Source organism: Cetorhinus maximus, chromosome 22 (genome assembly GCF_964194155.1).
Source record: "Cetorhinus maximus chromosome 22, sCetMax3.hap1.1, whole genome shotgun sequence".
NCBI lineage: Eukaryota > Metazoa > Chordata > Chondrichthyes > Lamniformes > Cetorhinidae > Cetorhinus > Cetorhinus maximus.
In genome coordinates, this window is record NC_135900.1 from 11,914,168 (window position 1) to 11,937,262 (window position 23,095).

Below are 23,095 nucleotides of genomic sequence, written 5' to 3' on the forward strand. Positions count from 1 at the left end.
CCCAAAGTTCGACTAATTTTGAAAGTATGATAAAGCAAGTTTTTTGGGCAATTGGATCTGGAAATTCTACCGCTCCCTGAATGACTGTAAACAGGACGTGTTCTACATTCTGTACACCTGGAGGGAAAAAATAATTTCACCTTTATAAAAATAATTATGCAGACTGTCATTAGATTGATAAAATTTGCCAAATGGGTAGTCTGGTACTCCAAAGCAAAGCTATTTATTTATTTAGCGAACGCAAATTCTTGAAGCTAAGCGGTAGCCTCCTCATTTGCTGAGATTAAAGCGATTAGTCCATCACTTAGTATGTAGGGAGGACACTCCTCAGTAATGTGCAGCACTGTTTGTGTCTTTTCACGAGTACATAAGGTGTTTGTACTGTAGCCCCAGCGATGTAATTTGGCTGCACAGGGACCCTGGTCTGTCCTGAAAGGCATTGTTAAAATCTGATCATTGGTTAGTTACTGAAACCTCTGAAAAGCCCTCCAAGTAATCAGTATACAGGAAGCAGAATACATTGTTATCGCCTTCACTTCTTAGCAAGGGGTATATATATGTACACAAATCACTGGGGTGGCAGGGCAGGTATATGGAATTCTGGAACAAAAACAAAAAAAAATCCTCCAAATACTAAGCAGGTCAGGCAGCATCTGTGGAGAGAAGCAGAGTTAACAGTTTAAGTCAAGGTGACCTTTAATTTGTTTGATATATTGTCATCTCAACCCAAAAGAATAATTCTGCTTCTCTCCAAGTTGGGTCCACTAGTCTCTCCAGTTGCTGTCTGACCTGCTGAGCATTTCCAGCACTTTTTTTAAATTTCAGATTTCCAGCATCTGCAGCATTTTGCTTTTGTGTTTAGAATTTATAAATAGAGGCATACAGTAATAAAGCGAGGAAATTATGGTAAGCCTTTATGAAACATTCGCATTGTGCCCAATTCTGGGCACCACACTTTAGGAAGGGCATGAAGGCATTAAGTAGAGGTGCAGAGGAGATTTAGGAGTATGGTTCCAGGGATGAGGAACTTTAGTTAGGTGGATAAATCGAAGCTGCGGCTGTCCTCCTTAAAGAGAAGGTCGAGAGGAAATTTGATAGAGGTGTTCAAAATCATGAGGAGTTCGAACAGAGTAGATAGGGGGAAAACTGTTCCCATTGGCAGAAGGGTTGAGAACCAGTCGGCACCAATTTAAGGTAAAAGAACCAAAGGCTACATGAGGAAAATCTTTTTTATGCAGCGACTGGTAAGGATCTGGAATGCACTACCTGAGTGTGCGGTAGAAGCAGATTCAAATGTGGCTTTCAAAACAGAACGGGATAACTTTCCGAATAGAAAAAAAATCTGCAATTTACGGGGAAAAGATAGTAGTGGGGCTAGGCAAGTTGCTCTTGCAGAGAGCCAGCCCCGACAGGATGGGTTGAGCAGCCTCCTTCTGTGCTGTCACTGTTCAATAATTCTAAGATTCGAGCAGAGAAAGTTAAGGGTGTTCAAAATCATGGAGGGCTTTTATAGAGTAGGAAAGGAGATGCTGCTTCCACCAGTGGGTGGGTTGGTAACAGAGGACATAGACTGTACATCATTGACGAAAGAGCCGGGTGCGAGGTTTTTAGTTTTAGAAATACAGCGCATCATAATGATCTGGAATGCACTGCCTGTAAGGTGGTGGATGCCGATTCAATGGTAACTTTCAAAAGGATAAATATTTGACCAGGAAAAATCTCCAAGGCTACGAGGGAAGAGCAGTATGAATAGGACTAATTGGATAGCTCTATTACAGAGCTAAAAAATCAAAGAGTTGCCAGTCATTATAAGATTAGGGGTGGGGAGTGTGGAAGAAAGAAATGATCCTTTTGATCATTTACAAATCCATTTACCTTGATTGGCAATGACCTCACTCATTCCACTCCCTGCAACAGTCTGTAGAAATGCAAAGTAACTTCTTCGTAGCATTTGATTTTCAAGTGCAGCAGTTTGGTCATTTTCTTCTGCAGGTCGTGATAATACTTCAAATATAGCTTGAACCAAAGGCATAAATACTTGTTGCAAAAATGGTGAAATTTGTGTCTGTGGAGAGAAAGACATTGGGCAAAAAAAAACAGCGATTCTTTATTAAAATTCAGAGAAAAGCCACGATATTTTGAAGTTATCGGGCACGAATTGATTTAAAATAGGACATTTTAAATACACTCGTTATAAACAGTTCCAGCATACAAAATTTAAATCAAGTTTATAACTAAATACGTTTTCTCTTGCATAAATTAGTTGAAACAAAAGAGTGTTGGGAAAATTCCACAGTGTACAAGTAGAAGCCAAACCTCGGAAATAGCAGCAAAGCAAGGCCCAGAATTGCTACACAGAGTTTCACACACAGGAGTACATTCCAAGTCTGAGCTGTGCCTTCAACATTACAACAGGTGCTCAACACAATAAAGCCTTGCTTTTGACTCTGCAGTGTGCTATTTATGAACACTATCTCTTGCCACCGCACTGGAACAAGAAGCTGGTGCTGCTGACATCATCGATATGCGCCTAGAATAGGGAGTCGGCAGCCACTCCTCCTGTAGGCACAGGTGTGGTGCTGTTGACGCCGTACACCCATTGTCCAATGAACGCTCGCTTCCCCGCTTGCCATTCTGCTTGCTGCATCTTATGCTGCCCCGCTCGCCTTCCCCCTCGCTGCTTTGCTTGTGGTCCTGTTCGCCACTTTACTTGCCGTCCGCTTGCAGCTTTGTTTGCTCCCCCCTGTTCGCCGCTCCGCTCACTGCTTTCTTGCAGCCCTGCTTCAGCGGCGAATGCAAAACCCTCGCTTTTTACACAGAAATCACCTGTGTTATGTTGTTGCTTAAATTTATAAACTGGGTAAACATCATAAATGAAAGACCCCGCTGATAGACAATTCTAGAATTTATCAGCTCATGATAGAAACGCTTTAACCAAGTGAGTCAGAGTCGAATGGACCCATTGCCCTTTCAATGAGCTGCAGGTATTACTGTTCTATAAACGAGTCACTGAGTCGAATGGCCCCATTGCCCTTTCAATGAGCTGCAGGTATTACTGTTCTGTAAACGAGTCACTGAGTTGAATGGCCCCATTGCCCTTTCAATGAGCTGCAGGTATTACTGTTCTGTAAACGAGTCATTGAGTCGAATGGCCCCATTGCCCTTTCAATGAGCTGCAGGTATTACTGTTCTGTTAGTCTTAGTTCAGTTTCATTGTTTTTTGATGCAGCATCACAGAGTTACCTGCATGTGCAGTGAGTGCTCCCCCGCTGTTGCGGCAGCAGTAAACACAGCCATATATGAAAGGCGTGGAGAAATATCAGGTGAAAACGTGTTGACATCAATTCTGAAGCTATTACTCGATTCATGATTTGATTTGAAAGAATTAACTTGTGTTTGCATGTCTTCTGGACCCATTAAAACGTTTTACAGTCAATCAGATCTTTTTTTTTTAGAAATGTAGGTATTGTGTAAGCAAATGCAGTAGCTAATTTGTACGCAGCAGAGTCTGACAAACCGCAACAAAATAAATGAAGTTATTTAGTTTGATGCTACTGATTGAGGGATAAACATTGGCAAAGAGGATCAGAAAAATCCCTCCTCCTCTTTGAATAATGCTATGGGCTGTTTACATCCAAGCGAATAGGTAGACGGGAACTGGGTTTAATGTCTCATCTGAAAGATGATGCTTCCGAAAGTGCAGCACTCCCTTATTACTGAAGTGTTGGCCTACATTTTGCGCTGAAATTTCTGCAGTGGGACTTGAACCCACAACCTTCTAACTCAGAGACTAGAATGTGACCGCTGAGCCAAGCTAACATTTGGCTTTAAAAAAAAAAGCACAAAGACTCAAACCATTCACGTGTACCTTAAATTTTGCTGTAATTTGATTAATAAGCGGAATAAATTCCTGAAGATCCTTCGCTTCACAGTCCTTAAGCATGTGTTCTGAGGCAGTAGGAATGAATGGAAGAACCTCCTCCTCTAAGCAAATGATCATTCTGTGAAGAAAGGTCCGAACGCCACTTCTCAGCACTTCCTTTTGCAAAGCGCAACTTAGAGCCGGCAGGAATGTTTGCAGGCAGTCTCGGTACACTTCAGAGCAGCCGCACTGTTTCACAGTCTGCTTGTTGCTGAAGGCTTTACTGGTCCGGCTGAAAGCCAAACGAGAGAGAGATGGAATAAACAAGCGGCATGGTTTTGGTCAGGCGCACACTCGGGATTTTCAATCCCACAGCACATAACCAGTGATGGATTTGCCCATCTTTCTTTGGGACACATCCTGTACTTCAAACCAGAAAAAGAAATGCTTTCAACACTAAAGGAGCCTTTCAACAGTCCTCCCACTAAAGGAACACTGACACAAAAAGCTCTAGGAAAGACGATTAAAAGTCAAAACAAGTCAGTAGAGAAAAAAAAAAAATCAGTGTGAACATATAAAGACTCAAAGCAAGTTTTAAAAAGTTTACATTTAAATGTGAAAATAGAACATAGTGAAAATGAACATTTGGGATCAAATCAGCTTAATTCTATGAAATGCAACAAGTTAAAGTAGAACAACCCTCCTGGATCATAAAATTAGACTGCAACCTTGCAACTCATACCCAATCCTCTACAAATAATGAAAACTTTTACCATTTCCTGCCAACAGCTTGATTGCGAGGATTGCAGGGATAAAATAAGACAGAAATATCTGGTCACATCGGATGACATGTACCAGAATATTCCACAGGTTATAATGTCCAGTAGATCAGTTAAAATAAGTAACCCATTCAGACATCAAAACCACCCAAATTATCTGACGATCTCGTGAACGTATTAGAAAAGATCTATTTGAAAAAATTACTTGGATTTTTAGATCCAAATTTGACAGATCAGCATGCTCTCTTTTAGGAAACAACTGGACACAACAGTTTTGGGGTCTTCAACTGCAGATGAATGAGGAAGGCCAGTTGACTCGTCAATGCAATTAACTTGGAACCAGTAGTAATTTGGAGATATTTTCCCTGTAAGCATGGACAAACTGGATGCCCCTTTGTTTTTAAATCATGCTTAGACCATCAAGGGGTAAACTGATATCATCCCAGAGCCTCATTAAAATAAATGGGGGTTAGTATCCCCAGAGTGGAGGAAACACAAGGCAACCAAAATGAAAATAAACCAAAAGAGTTTACAAAATTCATGACACTTGGCTGCTGTGATCTTTCCCCGGGATGGCACCCTGTTCCATCTTAAAGTTCCTGGGCTAAGTGGCCTTTTAACTGCTTCCCAGTTAATGTTCTAATGAACTTTATTACTTCTAATGTTAGGCAGCCGACACAGTAGGTGTCTTCTGGTTATCAAGGAGAAAAGAAGATCAGACGTAACAGAGAGCACTAGCAGCGAAGAGCTGGAACTATCAAAAGGAGAGACTGAGAGAATAATAGGGTGTGAGTGCAAGAAAGAACTGGGCAGGGCAAGATGAATATATTTTTAGAATTAATTCTCAAGATACGGGCATCACTATTAACGCTGGTATTTGTTGCCTTTCCTTAGTTGCCTTCGAGAAAGTGATCATGAGCCTTACAACTGCTGCAGTTGTGAAATTACTTCCACAATGTTGCAATGTCGGGAGTTCCAGGATTTTGACCCAGTGCTGTTAACGATGATATGTGTCCAATTGAAGTATTCGCGAAAGGCTGTATACCATAACTATGTGGATCTACAAAATGGAGGCCAAATATGGACTTAAAATGAACTCTAACCTAAGACATTATATGCCCCGTCACTTAAATGTTTCTAAGAGTAGGCATAAGGACCTCAAAAGAAAAAAAAGAGAACTAACCTTGCAAAACCCACCGCATGGTTTAAGCAGTCCGCCAGTGCAGCTTGCCTCTCCCCGTCCTGCTCTGTTAGGAGTTTCGCCAAAAACATTTTGAATTTCTCCATTAGTGGAGTGAGCAAATCCCTCATCAAAGCCTGTTTCCTTTCTGCAGGGTATTCACTATTCACAATTAGTACTCCCGCTGTTTCATAAATAAACAGTTGATCATCACTGCTTAACAGGGTCTGGAAACCATTCTCCTGAAATACATCAAATGCAAATCATTACAACTTTCAGAAAACTTATGGAGTAACAGCCAGAAAATTATGTATACTGAAGAAAATGTATACAATATCAGTTTTGGCATTTTATTGGTCTGGAGAGAGAAGGGAACATCTGCTTTGGAGCCCTGCTGTTTTTTGTACTATATGCAAAGACTGGTTAAGCAGCAGCAGCTTGTATTTATGTAGTGCCTTTAGAATAGTGAAATGTCTCAAGGCATTGCATGGAAGTATTATTAAACAAAATCTGACACCATGCCATATAAATGAGGCACTAGCACAGGTGACAGAGGAATGGTTTGGATGAAATTCCTGCTACATTGCTCTAATAAGCCTCAAAGAGCAACTTCAACTGAATGGCCAAATAATTCTTAAATATTTACAAAAAGCAGCATTCAGGATAGTCCTAGACTTGAGGCTAAAAGCTTTTCTCATTCCTCCCTCTTTCCAATAAAAATCAAGATTGCAATTGGTTTACATTGTATAATTCCGGGAAGGGGTTTAACCTCTTTCAGTTTACCAGACAGAAGACAGCTCAACACTCACTGAAGGAGAGAGCACCAGTAAATCTTGTATTCTGTTCAGAATGTCCTCTATGTAAGGATTCATGTGTTTACTGCAAGAAAACAAAGTCAGTTTAGAAACGGCAAGTTGTACATTTACAAGCAATTCATGAATAAATGACAAGGTTTTTTGCTGCTGTGAGCAGTAACGTTAGTTGTTACTCTTTCCTTGGGCCATCCACCAACAGGGAGGGGAGGCAAGGACTTGACTTTAGGAATCTGCAATATCATGAGTATCCCCCCTCTAGAACATGCACAGCCACAGCCAGTGATGGAAAGCACCGAGGTTCCACAAGACAGCCCTGCAGTAGAAACAATTAGGAACTCAGAATGTGGGCTTGTGCGTCCTGATGAATTTAACTTGTAAAAATATTGATGCCCCATGATTAATACATTTTTGCTACTTCGATGTTACTAAGGACTAATGATCAAATAAAACCAGTGGAAAATTAGGAAGAGACTCAAAAGAGGACTGCTTTTTGATTTACTTACCTTAAAGATTTAATGAATCTGGAGAACAGGTATGCTGTCCTACTTCGAACTTTTGGACTGCTATTACGCAACCCCCTATGATCTAAAAATGCCATCTGCACCAAAAGTAATAATGGAAACAGATTTTAGACAAAGTGTTAAATTACCAAGTCTAAACAAAACAATGATTCTGCCAAAGGATGTGTAGTTGCCTATTGTATTGAGGATTAGTGCCAAAAGGGTTTGGGCATATTAGATACATTTTGTTACAGGCATTTTCAATGCTCAAGTTCATTTTTTTTATTTATTCTTTCATGGGATGTGGGTCTCACTGGCAAAGCCAACATTTGTTGCCCATCCCTAATTGCCTTCAAACTTAGGCCATTTCAGAGGGCATTTAAGAGTCAACCACGTCACTGTGGGTCTGGAGTCACATGTAGGCCAGACCAAGTAAGGGTGGCAAATTTCCTTCCCTGAAGGACATTAGTGAACCAGATTTTCACAACAATCAATTATAGCTTCATGATTATAATTACCTAGACTAGTTTTCAATTTCAGATTTTACTAATTGAGTTTAAATTTCACCAGCTACCGTGGTGAGATTTGAACCCATGTCCTCAGAGCATTAAGATAAAAGCAAAATACTGCGGATGCTGGAAATCTGAAATAAAAACAAAAATTGCTGGAAAAACTCAGCAGGTCTGACAGCACCTGTGGAGAGAAAGACAGAGCCAACGTTTCAAGTCCGTATGGCTCTTCTTCAGAACATTCCCCAGAGCGTTAGCCTGGGCCTCTGGATTCCTAGCCCAGTGACATTACCACTACACCACCTTCTCCCCCTAAAGTACTGACTTATAGGGTCAGTTTTACAGCACGGAAAGAGGCCCTTCAGCCCATCATGTCCGCACCGGTCATCAAGCCCCTATCTATTCTAATCCCATTTTCCAGCACTTGGCCTGTATCCTTGTATGTTATGGCATTTCAAGTGTTCATCTAAATACTACTTAAATGTTGAGGGTTCCTGCCTCTACCACCCTTTCAGGCAGAGAATTCCAGATACAATCCCCCCCCACCTCCAGCTCTGGATGAACAAATATTTCCTCAAATCCCCTCTAAACCTCATGCCCCTTACCTTAAATCTATGCCCATGGTTTTTGACCCCTCCACTAAGGGGGACAATTTCTTCCTATCTACCCTATCTATGCCCCTCAATTTTGTGCACCTCAATCAGGTCCCTCCCTCAGCCTTCTCTGCTCTAAGGAAAACAACCCGGCCTTTCTAGTCTCTCAGCATAGCTGAAACGCTCCAGCCCAGGCAACATCCTGGTGAATCTCCTCTGCATCCTCTCCAGTGCAATCACATTCTTCCGATAGTGAGACGACCAGAACTACACACAGTACTCCAGATGTGGACTAACTAACGCTTTATACAGCTCCATCATAATCTCCCTGCTCTTGTATTCAGTGCCTCGACTAATAAAGGCAAGTATCCCATATGCCTTCTTAACCACCTTATCTACCTGTCCTGCTGCCTTCAAGGATCTATGGACATGCACACCAAACACTCGCTATTTACCACACCAGCAATATTCATGTCATCTGTGAACTTACTGATCATACCTCCTACATTCATGTCTAGATCATGAATGTACACTACAAACAGCAAAGGACCCAGTACCGAAACCTGCAGTACACCACTGGACACAGGTTTCCAGTCACAAAAACAACCTTCAACCATCACCCTGTCCCCTGCCTCTAAGTCAATTTTAGATCCAATTTGCCAAATTGCCCTGGATCCCATCGGCTCTTACATTCTTGACCAGTCTTCCATACGAGACCTTGTCAAAAGCCTTACTGAAGTCCATGTAGATTACATCAACTGCACCACCCTCATCTACGCACCTAGTCACCTCCTCGAAAAATTCAATCAAATTTGTTAGACATGATCTTCCCCCTAACAAAGCCACGCTGACTATCCTTGATTAACCCTTGCCTCTCCGAGTGGAGATTAATTTTGTCCCTCAGAATTTTTTCCAAAAGTTTCCCTACTACCACTGATGTTAGACTCACTAGCCTATAGTTCCCTGGTTTATCCCTACCACTCTTCTTGAATAATGGTACATTAGCTGTCCTCCAGTCCTCTGGCACATCTCCTATGGCCAGAGAGGATTTGAAAATTAATGTCAGGGCCCCTGCAATCTCATCTGGGCCTGGGAATTTATCTACTTTTAAGCCCCCTAAAACTGCTAATACCGCCTCCCTCTCTAATTTGTTCAAATATACCACAGTCCCATTCCCTGATTTCTATACCTACATTACCCTTCTCTATAGTGAATACAGATGCAAAGTACTCATTTAAAACCTCACCTACATCTTCCAGCTCCTCTCTCAGATTGCCACTTTGGTCCCTATTCTTTCCCTGGTTATCCTCTTGCCCCAAACATACTTATAAAATGCCTTTGGATTTTCCTTTATTTTACCCACCAGCGTTTTTTCATGCCCCCTCTTCGCTGTCCTCATTTCTTTTTTAAGTAACCCCCTGCACTTTCTTTACTCTTCTAGGGCTTCTGTTTTGAGCCCTTGGTATCTACCATAAGCTTCCCTTTTTTCCTTATCCAATCCTGCACATTCCTCATCATCCAGGGTTCTCAGGATTTGTTGGTCCCACCCTTCACCTTTACGGGAACATGTTGGCCCTGCACTCTATTTCCTTTTTGAATGTCTCCCACAGCTCTGATGTAGATTTTCCTACAAGTAGCTGCTCCCAGTCCACTCTGGCCAGGTCCTGTCTTATCATATTAAAATCGGCCTTCCCCCAATTCAGAACCTTTATTCCCAGTCCATCTTTGTCCTTTTCCACCTTAAATCTTGCTGAGTTATGGTCACTATCACCGAAATGCTCTCCCACTGACACTTCCACCACTTGCCTGGCTTCGTTCCCTAAAACTAGGTCCAGCACCAACCCCTCTCTTGTAGGACTTTATACATGCTGGCTTAAAAAGCTCTCCTGGTTACATTTTAAGAATTCCACCTCCTCTAAGCCTTTCACGCCTTGTCTATCACAGTTAATATTGGGGAAGTTGAAATCCCCTATTACCTATTATTTTTACATTTCTGAGATTTGCCTACATATCAGCCCTCTATTTCTCCCTGACTGTTTGGGGGTCTATCGTACACTCCCAGCAATGTGACTGCTCCCTTTTTGTTTTTAAGTTCTACCCACATGACCTCATTTGAGGAACCTTCTAAAATATCACCCCTCCTTAGCGCAGTAAGTGAGTCCTGTATCAATATTGTGACACTACCTCCTCTTTTATACCCCACCCCCACCCTCAATATTCAATATTCTCTCCCCCCCTCCCTACATATTACTGAGATTCAGTAAACTTGGTCCTATATGTGGACAAATCTAAACGGAAATTTATTAAGCAAGTATTCTGTTTAAAGTACATTACGGCTGGAGATGTGAATGTAAAACGGCTCACCAGAACAGTAGGAATGTGTTGTGGCTCTACAGTAAAAAACTTCTCATAGCGAACTACTATTTCAAAAAACTCCAGTGAAACCGATGTGTGCTGGTACTGATTCACTCCAGATGTCACCAACTATAAGGACAGAAAAAGCATGTTATATTTCAGAGATTAACAGCAATCACTCACTCATTTTGGTTCAAGCCAGAAATCAACCTTCCACAAATGGCACTTTTCTTATTATCCCCACTCTATTATGCGAAATGGAAAAGGAGTAACACTCCATGATTATTACAAAAAACGTTTTTAAGCAGAGTATGGTGACCACACAGTTTCCCTTTCCCTAAACATGCTACACCCCAGTAATAAGGTATCCATTGAGTGGACCTACCGCCAAACTGGTAACAAACATCATAGGAACTTTCAAATAGGAATTGGACATGTACTTGAAGAGGACGAAATTTGCAGGGTAATGGAGAAAAAGGCTGCAAGAAAATCTTCCGTTTGTATAATGCCTTTCATGACCACAGGACATCCTAAAGTGCTTTACAGCCAGTGAAGTGCTTTTGAAGTGTAGTCACAAATTGGATAGTTCTTCCCAAGAGATTGCACAGACATAACTGGCCAAATGGTGTCCTTCTGTGATGTAAGATTCTATCTTTAAGTGAGTGAGTGGCAAGTACACCCAATGCTCCAATCAGATCTTTCCACTGGCAAATAGCAGCTCTCTTTACAATGTGCGCGGATTGAGGTGCAAGACAAAGCTAGTTCCTAACTAACTGATTCACACCTGAATTAATAAATCATTTCAAAGCATTAACACCAATTTTACATATAAGCATGCACGTATACGCACAAAACGCTTCACCTCTTTCCTAGGTATAATTAAATTTCTGAACGGCAACTCCCAGAAAAAAAACATTTTGGACAAAATTCTGAGGGCCCTTTTTAAAAGCAAGTTCCCGATCCACCTGAGCGTTCACTTTAGATAGATTACAATAAGGCGAACTACAGCTATGCTAAATACTCAACTGTGTGCATCATCTCCTGCAAGACGCTGGCTTTTGCACTATCTCCAGAGAAATGTGCACCATGGGACGCTGGGATTGCCTCTCCCAACATGAATAGAAGCCTCAGAACCACTTCCACTTCCATGAACCTTGTATTCTGCCAGTTCCTAAGGAGGAAAGAAAAAGAACTAAGTATACCAACAGGATTCAAAAGAAAAGCATGAATCATATTGTGGATCATAACTTTTTTTTTAAAAAAGCTCCTTCATGGGATGTGGGTGTTGCTGGCAAGGTCAGCACCTGTTGCCCATCAGCAATTGCCCTTGAAAAGCCACCTTCTTTAACCACTGCAGCCCATAAATTATCTGGATCAAGATATTCACACTTAATCAGATCCAGTTATATCACCACAAAGTATTCTATAAATAACGTTCAATCAATCATATTTTTGCACGGTTTCATTTTTTATCTTTTCTTTCATAGTATGAGAGTGTCACTGGCAAGGCCAGCATTTGTTGCCCATCCCTAATTGCCTTTGAACTGAGTGGCTTACATTTCAGAGGACAGTTAACAGTCAGCCACATTGCTGCGGATCGGGAGTCATATGTAAGCCAGACCAGGTAAGGACCTAAAGGATATTAATGAACCACTTGGGTTTTTAAACAACAATCACTGAAAGTTTCATGGTCACCATTACTGAGACAGATTTATTAACTGAATTCAAATTCCACCAGCTACCCTGGTAGGATTTGAACTTATGTTCCCAGCACATTAGCCTAGGCCTCTGAATTATTAGTTCAGTGACATTACCACTATGCCACTGTCTGTTTCCCTCATGTAATGACAACCAAGCTAATGAAATAATTCTGCACACTTAAATCAGATGGACTATAAATTGACAGGCTCAGGCAATGTGGCAGCGAACACTGTACCCACCCAAACCTAGAAAAGAAAGCTCAAACCTTCCCATAGCCAGTATGCATGCACTAACAGGTAAAAAATATTCCTGATTTTGGTCCTGTATTTAATTTCAGGGGAAAGGGTAGTCAGCTAGGTGGTATAGCCAGGCACACCTGCAACAATGATCATTAGCTACCAAAAGAACTTTCAAAAGAAATGATAGGTAGCAACAGAGGCAATCAGATTTCCCATTGCTTGGTGCATGCTTCAGCAAGTGAAGTTGCAAAGTGAAGTTAACTTGAGTGTAAACATTTGCAAAAGGCAGGTGCCAGGAAGCGACTGAAAGAAAGTTCCACAGGTGGAAATGGTGAACGAAGCTTATTTGTTGGTGTTCCTTCCAGACTCTGAATAATGAAATGAGCAGCGTAAAAGGTCCTGGCAAAGATGTATCGAGCTTTTACAACACTCCTCCAAACAGGCTGGCAGAGGCCGACAGCCCGGTCATGTCTCTTCAACAATGTAGAGGATGCTACATCCTACCAGGAGATCTGCTGCCACTGTATGTCACACTCATCTACCTTGCACCAGCCTCACCTATCCACTGTCGCTCTTCCATGAACCCACAGTATTTTGCTAAGTAAATTTATCAGCAACTGTCTTGTGTGGAAATTCCCTGCACAAATTTAGATTGCATGTACTGAGTCCAGAAGCAAATAAGGCTAGTCAGATTCCAATATTCTAACCCTGGGCAGACACAGGTTTTGTAGAGTAGTAAAGTTCTTAACAACAATTATTGGTCCAGCCATCTCTATGACTTGGTTCCTCCAATGGAGGACGAGTCGAGGAGTTGAAAGTTTGGCTAATATTCCAAGTGAGGCAGTCTCCAGTCCTTGCCCATTGTGTTACCACAGTTTGTCCATCCATCCTGCATTATGGTATTCCAAGAGAGTTCAGAATACCAGAACGCCAGGTAGGGATTGGAGACGATTTTCCATCAAGTCTAGCTGATTTACTTGGATAGATATACACACCACAAGACGGAATAAAGACTTGCATTTATATAGTGCCTTTCACCATCTCAAAAAGTCCCAAATCCTTTACATAGTCAATGAAGTATTTTCGAAGTGCATTCACTGTTGCAACGTAGGAAACAGAGTAGCCAAGCTGCGCACAGCAAGCTCCCACAAACAGCAGATAGTTCAAACCCACAAGTGATTTGAAATCTGGATCAGTGCAGTCTCAATGGTACCTACTTTTAAACAGCCATGGTCAGAGAAAGAGAATGATTACAAACAGGGTGTTTATTGTGACTACCTACCCAAATTCAGTCTGTCTTGTTCCTGTCCTTAGTTACGATGCTACCTTTCTACCATTTGCACTGTTGAAGAGTGAAAAGTACAAAATGTGATCGGCCCTTTGGCATTTTTTCATTCACAACTGGCATAAACACTATGCTCCTACGCTCAAGAAGAACTTTTATTTAGAAATATCAGAGGTTTCTGAACTGCTAACAATTGGTAATTCTAGTCATAACTTTAATAAGTTGTAGATAGTGTTCTAACCCAGTCAGTGATGCTTTGGCTTCCAAAGGGACCAAAAGTAACACTGAAGCAGTAAAGCTCTGTGCTAACGCTTCATGTATGTTGGGAATTTAAAAATATCGAAATGGATTAACAATACACAAAATGCAATTGCCTAAGCGTTTAAGCTCTGGAGTTCCCTACTTAAACCCTCTCTGCCTTTCTCCTCCTTTAAGACGCCAACTTTAACCAAGCTTTGCTCATCTGCCCTAATTTGACCTTATTTGACTCAAGTGTAAAGTTTTGTTCAATAACATTCCTGTGCAGCAAGTTGGGACATTTTGACATGTTAGAGGCACTATGCAAATGCAAGTTGTTGCTGATACTCCTGTATCCTTTCCCCTCTCGTCTTGCCATGCAACACAAGTTAACCGAGGATGATGGTTCCTGTAATTTTCAATCTTCCTGTTGAGAAGCATCTAGCCTCTACTTCCCATGAACCCAAAGTATTTGTAAGTAAACGTCAGCAATTCGTCCCCTGCAGAAATTCCAAGCATGGACACACAACTCCATGTGCTGGAGCACCAATACATTGGGCCATCAAGTGCCCCTGAAATTGTGCACTTTTGATTTTGCACTAACTACACAAGAACTGGGTCCGTTTCAAACTCGGACACCACTCAAATGAGTGATACTTACTCCAGCGTTGCGTTGAAGACCCTTCGGACAGAAGCTAAAAGTAATTCGGGTGAAACTTGTGCCAGTCTGTCCAACAGCAGCTTCAAATGTTTTCTGTACTCAAGGAACATGGCTTCATCTTCACCCTAATGCAAAAATAATAGTGGCGATGGAGGAATAACAGGAAGGTGCTTTGTTACAGACATAGACTTGATTCAGAACCATAACCAGTGAAACCCATCAGAACACTATTTTCTGGTCAGATCAGCTAAAGCAGACCGATATCACATAGGTCAATTAGAAAACAACAACTGTTAGTAAAAGAATGTATGAGTGACCAGCAGGATGCAAATTTGCTGATATATTTAATTTTGCTTTTTTTGACTTTTGCTTGGTGTACTTTTCTTTATTCGTTCACAAGATGTGGGCGTCGCTGGCTAAGCCAGTATCTTTATTGCCCTCAAGGAAGTGGTGGTGAGCCGCTGCCTTGAACCGCTGAAGTTCATTTGGTATAGGTACACCCACAGTGCTGTTAGGGAGGGGGTTCCAGGATTTTGACCCCAGTGACAGTGAAGGAACAGCAATATAGTTCCAAGGGAGGATGGCGTGTGGCTTGGAGGGGAACTTGCAGGTGGTGGTGTTCCCATGCATCTCCTGGTCCTTGTCCTTCTAGGTGGGAGAGGACTTGATAGGTGCCGTTGAAGGAGCCTTTGGGTTGCTGCAATGCATCTTGTAGATGGTACACACTGCTGCCGCTGTGCATCAGCGGTGGAGTGGATGTTGAAGGTGGTGGATGGGGTGCCAATCAAGTGGGCTGCTTTGTCCTGGATAGTGTCGAGCTTTGGGTGTTGTTGGAGCTGCACACATACACATCCAGGCAAGTGGAGAGTTGAGTAGAAAGTCCACAACTTGATGTGGACATTAGGTACTTTTAATTATCAATTATTTTTATTCAATAGCTGGTCAAATTTTTCAAAATAAATCAGCAAAGAGAACTTTAGAAAGGCATAGAGATAAAAACAAAAAACTACTGCGGATGCTGGAAATTTTAGAAAGGCATAGTTCGGTTAAATACTTTGTTATGCCCTGTAAACTGGATTGAAAATCGACAGGTACACTCCCTCCTTAAGATACTGACACTGACTAGCGTACAGTTCTAGAATCATCTTCCAATACCACACCCAAGTGGCCATTATTCACGTCAACATGAAGCTATTAATGTATATATTTTGGAAAATATTTTTCTTTTAAAAAAGAGGTTTAGTCTGCGGGTGTGTCTTAATTGGGTTAAAGCCAGCTGGTCTGGGTGCTTTGATATGTGCTAGTTTTGATATGTAAGAGAGGTAGCATGCAATTGCATTTTTTGAATACAGCATTCAAGAAGTGGGGTGAAAATTGACACCTTTCTAATAGCTACCAAGCAATATGTTTATATTACTAATAAAATTGGTACAATGAATGGGCTTTCATTGTTAAAAGGTAAGTTCAAGGAAGGGATCGAAATAGACTAAAAGGTAGAGATAAAACAATGGATGGAAACACATTTAAAAATAATGGAAATAGGCGGGAAAAGAAAAATCTATATAAATTATTGGAAAAAAGGGGGATTGGAAAGGGGGTGGGGATGGAGGAGAGAGCTCATGATCTAAAATTGTTCATTGTTCCAGTGAAGCTCAACGCAAACTGGAGGAACAGCACCTCATCTTCCGACTAGGCACTTTATAGCCTTCTGGACTGAATATTGAGTTCAACAATTTTAGATCATGAACTCTCTCCTCCATCCCCACCCCTTTTCCGATCCCCCTTTTTTCCAATAATTTATATAGATTTTTCTTTTCCCACCTATTTCCATTATTTTTAAATGTAATTCCATCCATTGTTTTTCTCTACCTTTTAGCCTTTTTCGATCCCTTCCCTTCGCCCCACCCCACTCCCACTAGGGCCATCTGTACCTTGCTCGTCCTGCTTTCTACCCTTAATGTCACCTATCAGCACATTCCTTAGATAATATCACCACCTTCAACACGTCTTTGTCCTTTTGTCTATGACATCTTTTGGCAATCTCCATCTATCATTGGCCCTCTATCCAGCTCTACCAGTCCCACCACCTGTCCCACCCTCCCCCCCACCCTTAAACCAGCTTATATTTCACCTCTTTTCTATTTTTACTTAGTTCTGATGAAGAGTCATTTGGACTCGAAACCTTAACTGTGTTCCTCTCCGCAGATGCTGTCAGACCTGCTGAGTTTTTCCAGGTACTTTTATTTTTGTTTTAGTTCAAAGAGACTGGTGAGAATTTAAATTCAATGGTAAAAGCAAAAAACTACGGTTGCTGGAAATCCAAAACAAAAACACCTGGAAAAACTCAGCAGGTCTGACAGCATCTGCGGAGAGGGATACAGTTAACGTTTCGGTCCGTATGAGTCTCATATGAGTCATATGGACTCGAAACGTTAACTGTATTCCTCTCCGCAGATGCTGTCAGACCTGCTGAGTTTTTCCAGGTATTTTTGTTTTTGTTTTAAATTCAATGGGGCTGGTAGGTATAGCTTCAGTAGTTCTCAGGCGTGCAGGCAGAGGCAATGTAAGATCAAAAGGCAGCTGCAAGCCTCCAAGTGGCTCCACTGTGAAAAGAACCTCATTTTGAATTTGTACGGTGAAAATGCTTTGCCTGGTGTTTGGTTAAGTCGATGGGTTGATGTTGCCTTAATGGAGATTAGTTTGGGAATTTGTTACAAGTTATGATAGTAGTAATCTGTAGCCATGTGTACCCATATTTTAACCTGTGTAAATTAATAAAATGTTCCATTTAGTTTAATATAAAACCTCGAGAACTAATGGTCTGACTACTGAGTTTAGAGTCACATCTCAAACATAACACTTAAAATTTTTGGTTATGACAGTTGTTTAAAGTTTCCCTCTGGGATTTTTAAATAACTCAGCTTTAACAACTGCATTGGTCATAACAACGTGCATACCTCAACAGGCTTTAAAATGTTACCACCATTTTGTTTGCACATGAATAAAAGGCAAAATATTACAGGCAGTCCTTGGACTAACGACACAATTGGTTCCGGAAAACCATGTCGTAAGTTGAAACGTCGTCGGAACCGATTTTCCCACAGGAATGGTGTTATAAATGGGGCATTGGTTTGTGAACCAAGGCCCGATCCCCCTATTTGCTAGTTACCCATTTCTCCATTCTGATTTAGTCTCAGGAGTTTGTGTTTGATATTTTGATTAATGATTTCACCCTTTAAAAATCCTGAAAACGGGTTAAAAAGGGTGATAATGGGTCTTTTTGGGCTTAGTCTCTGAACGTTTTTGTAAACGTGAATCCGTGTCCCCCAGCCCTGGGGAACATCACTCACCATGGCGGGCGACCTCCATCCCTGCGTGTTTTACTGCTCCGACCCGGTGAATTCAGACCTCTTCTGGCTGCCCGAGGTCCGGCCGACTTGGCTTTGGCAGCGTTGGACGACGCTTGAGCCCGCCTAGGGCCAGTGGGTTGCACGGAACCGGTCGGGTGCGGCGTTCCGGGATGATTGGTGACAACAACCACAGGCACCAGAATCCCATTGTAATCAATGGGAGAGCCACCGGCGGGGCAAGGCCACATTTTTACCGGCAAATCGCGACCTCGTTTCCCACGGGTTTCAGACTTTTGTCCCGTTGCATTCAGACCGCTCCCAGAAGCCGACTTCCTTTTGGGGCTGTTCAACGTCAGCCAAGCCAGGCTGGCACCCCCTGGTGTAGTAAAGCGTTCGAGTGCGGGAATTATTTACCGCAAACTGTTGCCCGGTTTTTGGGCTCTGGTTCCGCTGGGCAGCGGCCCGGTGACTGCAGGGTCCTTGGGGCCGAATGTTCGGAGGGAGGTTTCTCCACTTCCCCGGGCTTGTTCGGGGTCAGCGACCAAATAGATAGAAAAATAAAAGATGGGCGGCGCAGAACGTCAGTGCGCACGGATAAACGTTTGAACTTGTCTGCTGACGTGATGTCGTAAAGTTGAAACAAGTTGTGAATTTATAAACATCGTAAGTGCCGTTCGTCGTAACTCAAACGTCGTAAAGCCGAGGACTGCCTGTGCGAATGTTGAAAATCCAAGATATAAACAGAAAATGCTCGATACACTCAGGTCAGGCAGCAACCGTGGAGAGAGAAAGAGAGCGCTCCGTTTGACAGATGCTGCCTGAGCTGCTGAGTATTTCCAGTATTTTCTGACTGTGTACAGATCAGTAATCAGAAGCCAAGCTGATTATTTTCCCTTCCCTCATTACCTGCAACCCTGGCCATGACCAGCCAATAAAGGACAAAGCCATGATCAAACCTGGTCTAAGAACACGGAAAATAGGAGGTGTGGGCCATTCAGCCCCTCGAGCCTGCTCCGCCATTCAATTAGATCATGGTTGATCTTCTACCTCAATGTCATTTTCCCGCACTATCCCCATAGCCCTTGATGCCTTTAAAATCTAGAAATCTATTGATTTCTGTCTTGAACATACTCAATGACTGAGCCTCCACAGCCTCTGGGGCAGAGAATTCCAAAGATTCACCACCTTCTGAGTGAAGAAATTCCTCCTCTACTCAATCCTAAATGGGCTACCCTTATTCTGAGACTGTCCCCTAGTTCTAGAACCCCCCCCACCCAGCTAGGGGAAACATCTTTTCTGAATATACTTTTGTCGAGCCCTGTAAGAATTTTGTATGTTTGAACAAGATCACCTTTCATTCTTCTAAATTCTGGAGAATACCAAGCCCCAGTCTCTTCAACCTCTTCTCATAGGACAAGCCTACCGTCCCAGGAATTGGTCTGGTCTGTAAGGGTTAGGAACAAAGGCTTCACCTGTGACACATTGGGAGCAGGTCTAGTGTGCTTTCTACAAATGTTGATTAGAATGAGCAGTTTTGCAGATGAATACAGTCCTGCACACTGGACTTGTTCTTAGCAAAACAATTTTTGCCTATAAAAAGATACAATTCCATTATACAATGAAACACTTTGCATTTGCCCTCAGCCAGGCAATTGACTTCATGTAACACAAAATAGCCAACAATTTGAAATGCACAACTTACTTACCTCATTTTCAAAATTGAATTCTTCATCATAAGTTAATTTCTTTATAACCGCATGCATAATCGCCTACATTGAAAAAAATGGGCAGAGAATGTAAACAGGAGCTAGTGCTTAAGACGAAACAAAATGTTTTATTCTATATGAGCACATGTAGCTTACCTCAACATTGGCCTTTTGCTGTTCAGTCAGTGCAGGAAGCTGGAGAGAAAATGAGCGTATAAAGTTTGAATACAGGTTACACTAGCCACACTGACTATGCTGTTTTGTTATAGCAATCCACATTACTAAATATAAAAAAATCCTACAGGAAAAGGGTATTATACAGCACACTATTCACTCCCACAGCTTTCACTCAGCTAGGCTGTCGATGGAAAGGGAATATAAAAGTCTCATCATCTGGGCTTCTCTACATGCAGCCAGATAAATCATTGGTGGTAGTCTACCCTCCCTTAGGCTAGGATGCTGTACTCAATTTTCTTTTTTTTTTTGGGACAGGTAAAGGGCAAAGAGATAACCCTAGAGAAAAGTTCCTATCTTTATAAAAATTCTTTAAGAGTGAATCAAGTAAAGCACAATATAGCAGACTGCAGTAAACAGCGTGTGACAGTATATTATAAGGTGGGATCAGTAAGCAGATATCATGTGCATAGTTGCCGCACACAACAGCGATACTAAGAGTGGCCGCTTCACTGTTTCCCTGGCATGCATGGAACATTGCCCAGGATGAGTGCCACACAACAGGTGAGAGAATCAGTCCCTGTTTAATTGCCTAATTAAACTGTATAACCAGTGCCACTGAACTCAATTAATAAAAGGCACAAGTATTCTAGACACCAACTCAAGTTAGAATTAAAGCACATTGCATTCAAAAGAAAAACCCTGCCAGGTTTGGTAGCAAGTTTAAGTTTCCAAAAAGTTTCAAACTCTAGTTCATGCACTAGTGAGCACAATATTCAAACTCGTGTCGTGCTACAAGACAGTTAACATGACAAAAACAAAAGCTCAGATTTAATTTTGGATATTTAAAACATTACATCTAATTCAAGACTCCGATTTGCCAGTTACCCAGTTAGATTGTTTTGGGATACAACGGTGAACTCCGTACACTTTTTATTGCAAGGAGACTTTAGCTCATCAATTCAGTATTAATTGTTGTTCCCTTTACATTTGGTATTTTTACAAATTGTCCTGACAAGTGCAAGATGAAAAGCTTTGACAAAATAAAAAGTCACCTTTTTCAGCAATACTCAAGTTCAATACTGCCAAATACTAGATATTCATATCTTTCTATTCTCTTTTCTCTCATGTACTCATCTAGTCTTCTTTTGAAAGTACTGAAGTTATTTGCCCCAGCCACTTCCTGTGGTAATTAGTTCCACTTTCACCACACTGAGGAAACAAATTTATCCTTATTTTCCTATTGGATTTATTAGCAACTATCTTGTCTTTATGGCCCCTAGTTTAGGATTCTTTCACAATGTGTTCAATATGAGGCCCCATGTTAGAAGCTAACTAAATACTTGCTCCACTTAAATATAACTATCAAACTCTTTCGAGTTATCAACAGTCACAGATTGCAACTCTTTCGAGTACAATCACAGTTCTTGGTTTCCGGGAGTGGGACATGAACCCACAACCCTCTGGTTCAAAGGCGAGGGTGCTATGAACTGAGCCACAGCTGACACCTCTAAATATAACTATCAAGATGTTCATTTCCCACCGTGTTGAAAATTAGAGGAAGCGTTGCTACCAAATTTCATCGATTCTAGCAAAGTTATATCCGCTCCAGGAAAATAAATTAAAGAACATCACACCGCACGAGCATTTTCTCTTATGCCACTTGTCTGAGCAAAGGCCAACATTAGTCAGCTCGAATGTCACAGAAAAATCAACCCCTGTGTGCACTTCTAATTAGGAACAGGTGGAATGAATAATTGGCAATTCATCCAGAATTCTCTCAGCTTCGTACAAAGGCAGTCACAACCTAGCCACAAATCTTTTTACTATGACGTACAAAATAAAACACTAACTCCCCTGTGTCTTCCAACTTACTTGTTTAAGCAGGTGAAGGTAGTCATAGCAGAAACCAATTATATTAGAGGAAATATCGTCGTCTTCATGCACAAGCAGTTTAAGCAGAAGCGGCACTTTAGCTTCCACAGCCTGAAGTGTCACCTGGCTGTGCTTCACATCCCCTGCTTTTACCAGTTTACTCCAACTGGTAATCAAAGCCTGGCCCATTCCATTAACCAGTTTGGAAAACCTTGCCAGGAAGTCAACATCTTCCTCCTAGACAGAAGAAAAACCTAATTATTTTGATACAATGCAAAAGGATGCAACTAGCTGCAGTCATTTATTTTTTATTCCTTTGGGATCTGGGCATCGCTGGCAAGGGCCGCATTCGTTGCCCGTCCCAAATTGCCCTTGAGAAGATGGCGAGCTGCCTTCTTGAACCTCTGCAGTCCAATGCATTGTAGGTACACCCACAGTGCTGTTAGGAAGGAAATTCCAGGATTTTGACCCAATGACAGCGACGAAACGGTGGTATAGTTCAAGTCAGGATGGTGTGTGGCTGGAGGAGAAGCCAGGTGGTGGTGCTCCCTTGCATCTGGCACCCTCTGCTGGGTGGTAGAGGTCACAGGTTTGGAAGGTGCTGTTGAAGGAGCCTTGACGAGTTGCTGCAGTGCATCTCATAGACGGCACACACTGCTGCCACTGTGCAGTGACCGAGGGAGTGAATGTTTAAAGGTGGTGCATGGGGTGACTTGTTATACAAAAGATATCAGTCTCGTAAAATTAACAACTTTTGCTCATTGCACTGAACCAACACTGTTTCTTGGTTTGTTACTTGGCAATACATCTCTTTTCATCACCAACAATAACATGCCTGCTACAGAATAGCACTGGACTCTTGTCCAGTACAAGCTCCCCAATTCCCAGTACAAATGCTTGCTACAAAAGTAGGAAATATCAATGTTTCTGATTCCCCCCATGTACCAATACCTATAGAATGTTGGCATTGCAACCAAGGCAAGAATCACAACTTTCCCCCATCACATATTAAGCCAAGTTTACATTAACACAATTGCTTTTGAGCTGAAACATTGTGTAATAACATTGGACGTGGGTGTTATGTAGATTCTACAGCTTCACAACAGTCAAAATTGCAACTGAAAGCTAGCAAAATGTCACCAAAGGAAGCCAATCCAAATTTCACTGATGTCTATGTAGACCAAGTGATTGAGTAACTACATTAATTCATTCACGAGTGCTTGGCCTGAAGGCAGGTCCTTGGGCTCACTGGCTGCTGATGCTTCATCCTGAGC

The 23,095-nt window shown here is 41.9% G+C and overlaps 1 protein-coding gene across 2 annotated transcripts in view; it reads right to left on the reverse strand.

Annotated features, from left to right (window-relative positions):
• Window positions 1–23,095, reverse strand: part of xpot (exportin, tRNA (nuclear export receptor for tRNAs)) — a 49,246-nt gene that overhangs the window by 10,384 nt on the left and 15,767 nt on the right. For both annotated transcript variants that reach the window (XM_078567806.1, XM_078567805.1), the window contains exons 9-20: window positions 21,822–22,058; window positions 19,929–19,967; window positions 19,773–19,835; window positions 14,717–14,841; window positions 11,620–11,764; window positions 10,603–10,722; window positions 7,140–7,234; window positions 6,631–6,700; window positions 5,825–6,063; window positions 3,869–4,154; window positions 1,876–2,065; window positions 1–117 (exon numbers count right to left, since the gene is read on the reverse strand). In XM_078567806.1, the coding sequence (XP_078423932.1) occupies window positions 1–117; window positions 1,876–2,065; window positions 3,869–4,154; window positions 5,825–6,063; window positions 6,631–6,700; window positions 7,140–7,234; window positions 10,603–10,722; window positions 11,620–11,764; window positions 14,717–14,841; window positions 19,773–19,835; window positions 19,929–19,967; window positions 21,822–22,058 (1,726 nt within the window). The remainder of the gene's footprint in view (window positions 118–1,875; window positions 2,066–3,868; window positions 4,155–5,824; window positions 6,064–6,630; window positions 6,701–7,139; window positions 7,235–10,602; window positions 10,723–11,619; window positions 11,765–14,716; window positions 14,842–19,772; window positions 19,836–19,928; window positions 19,968–21,821; window positions 22,059–23,095) is intronic.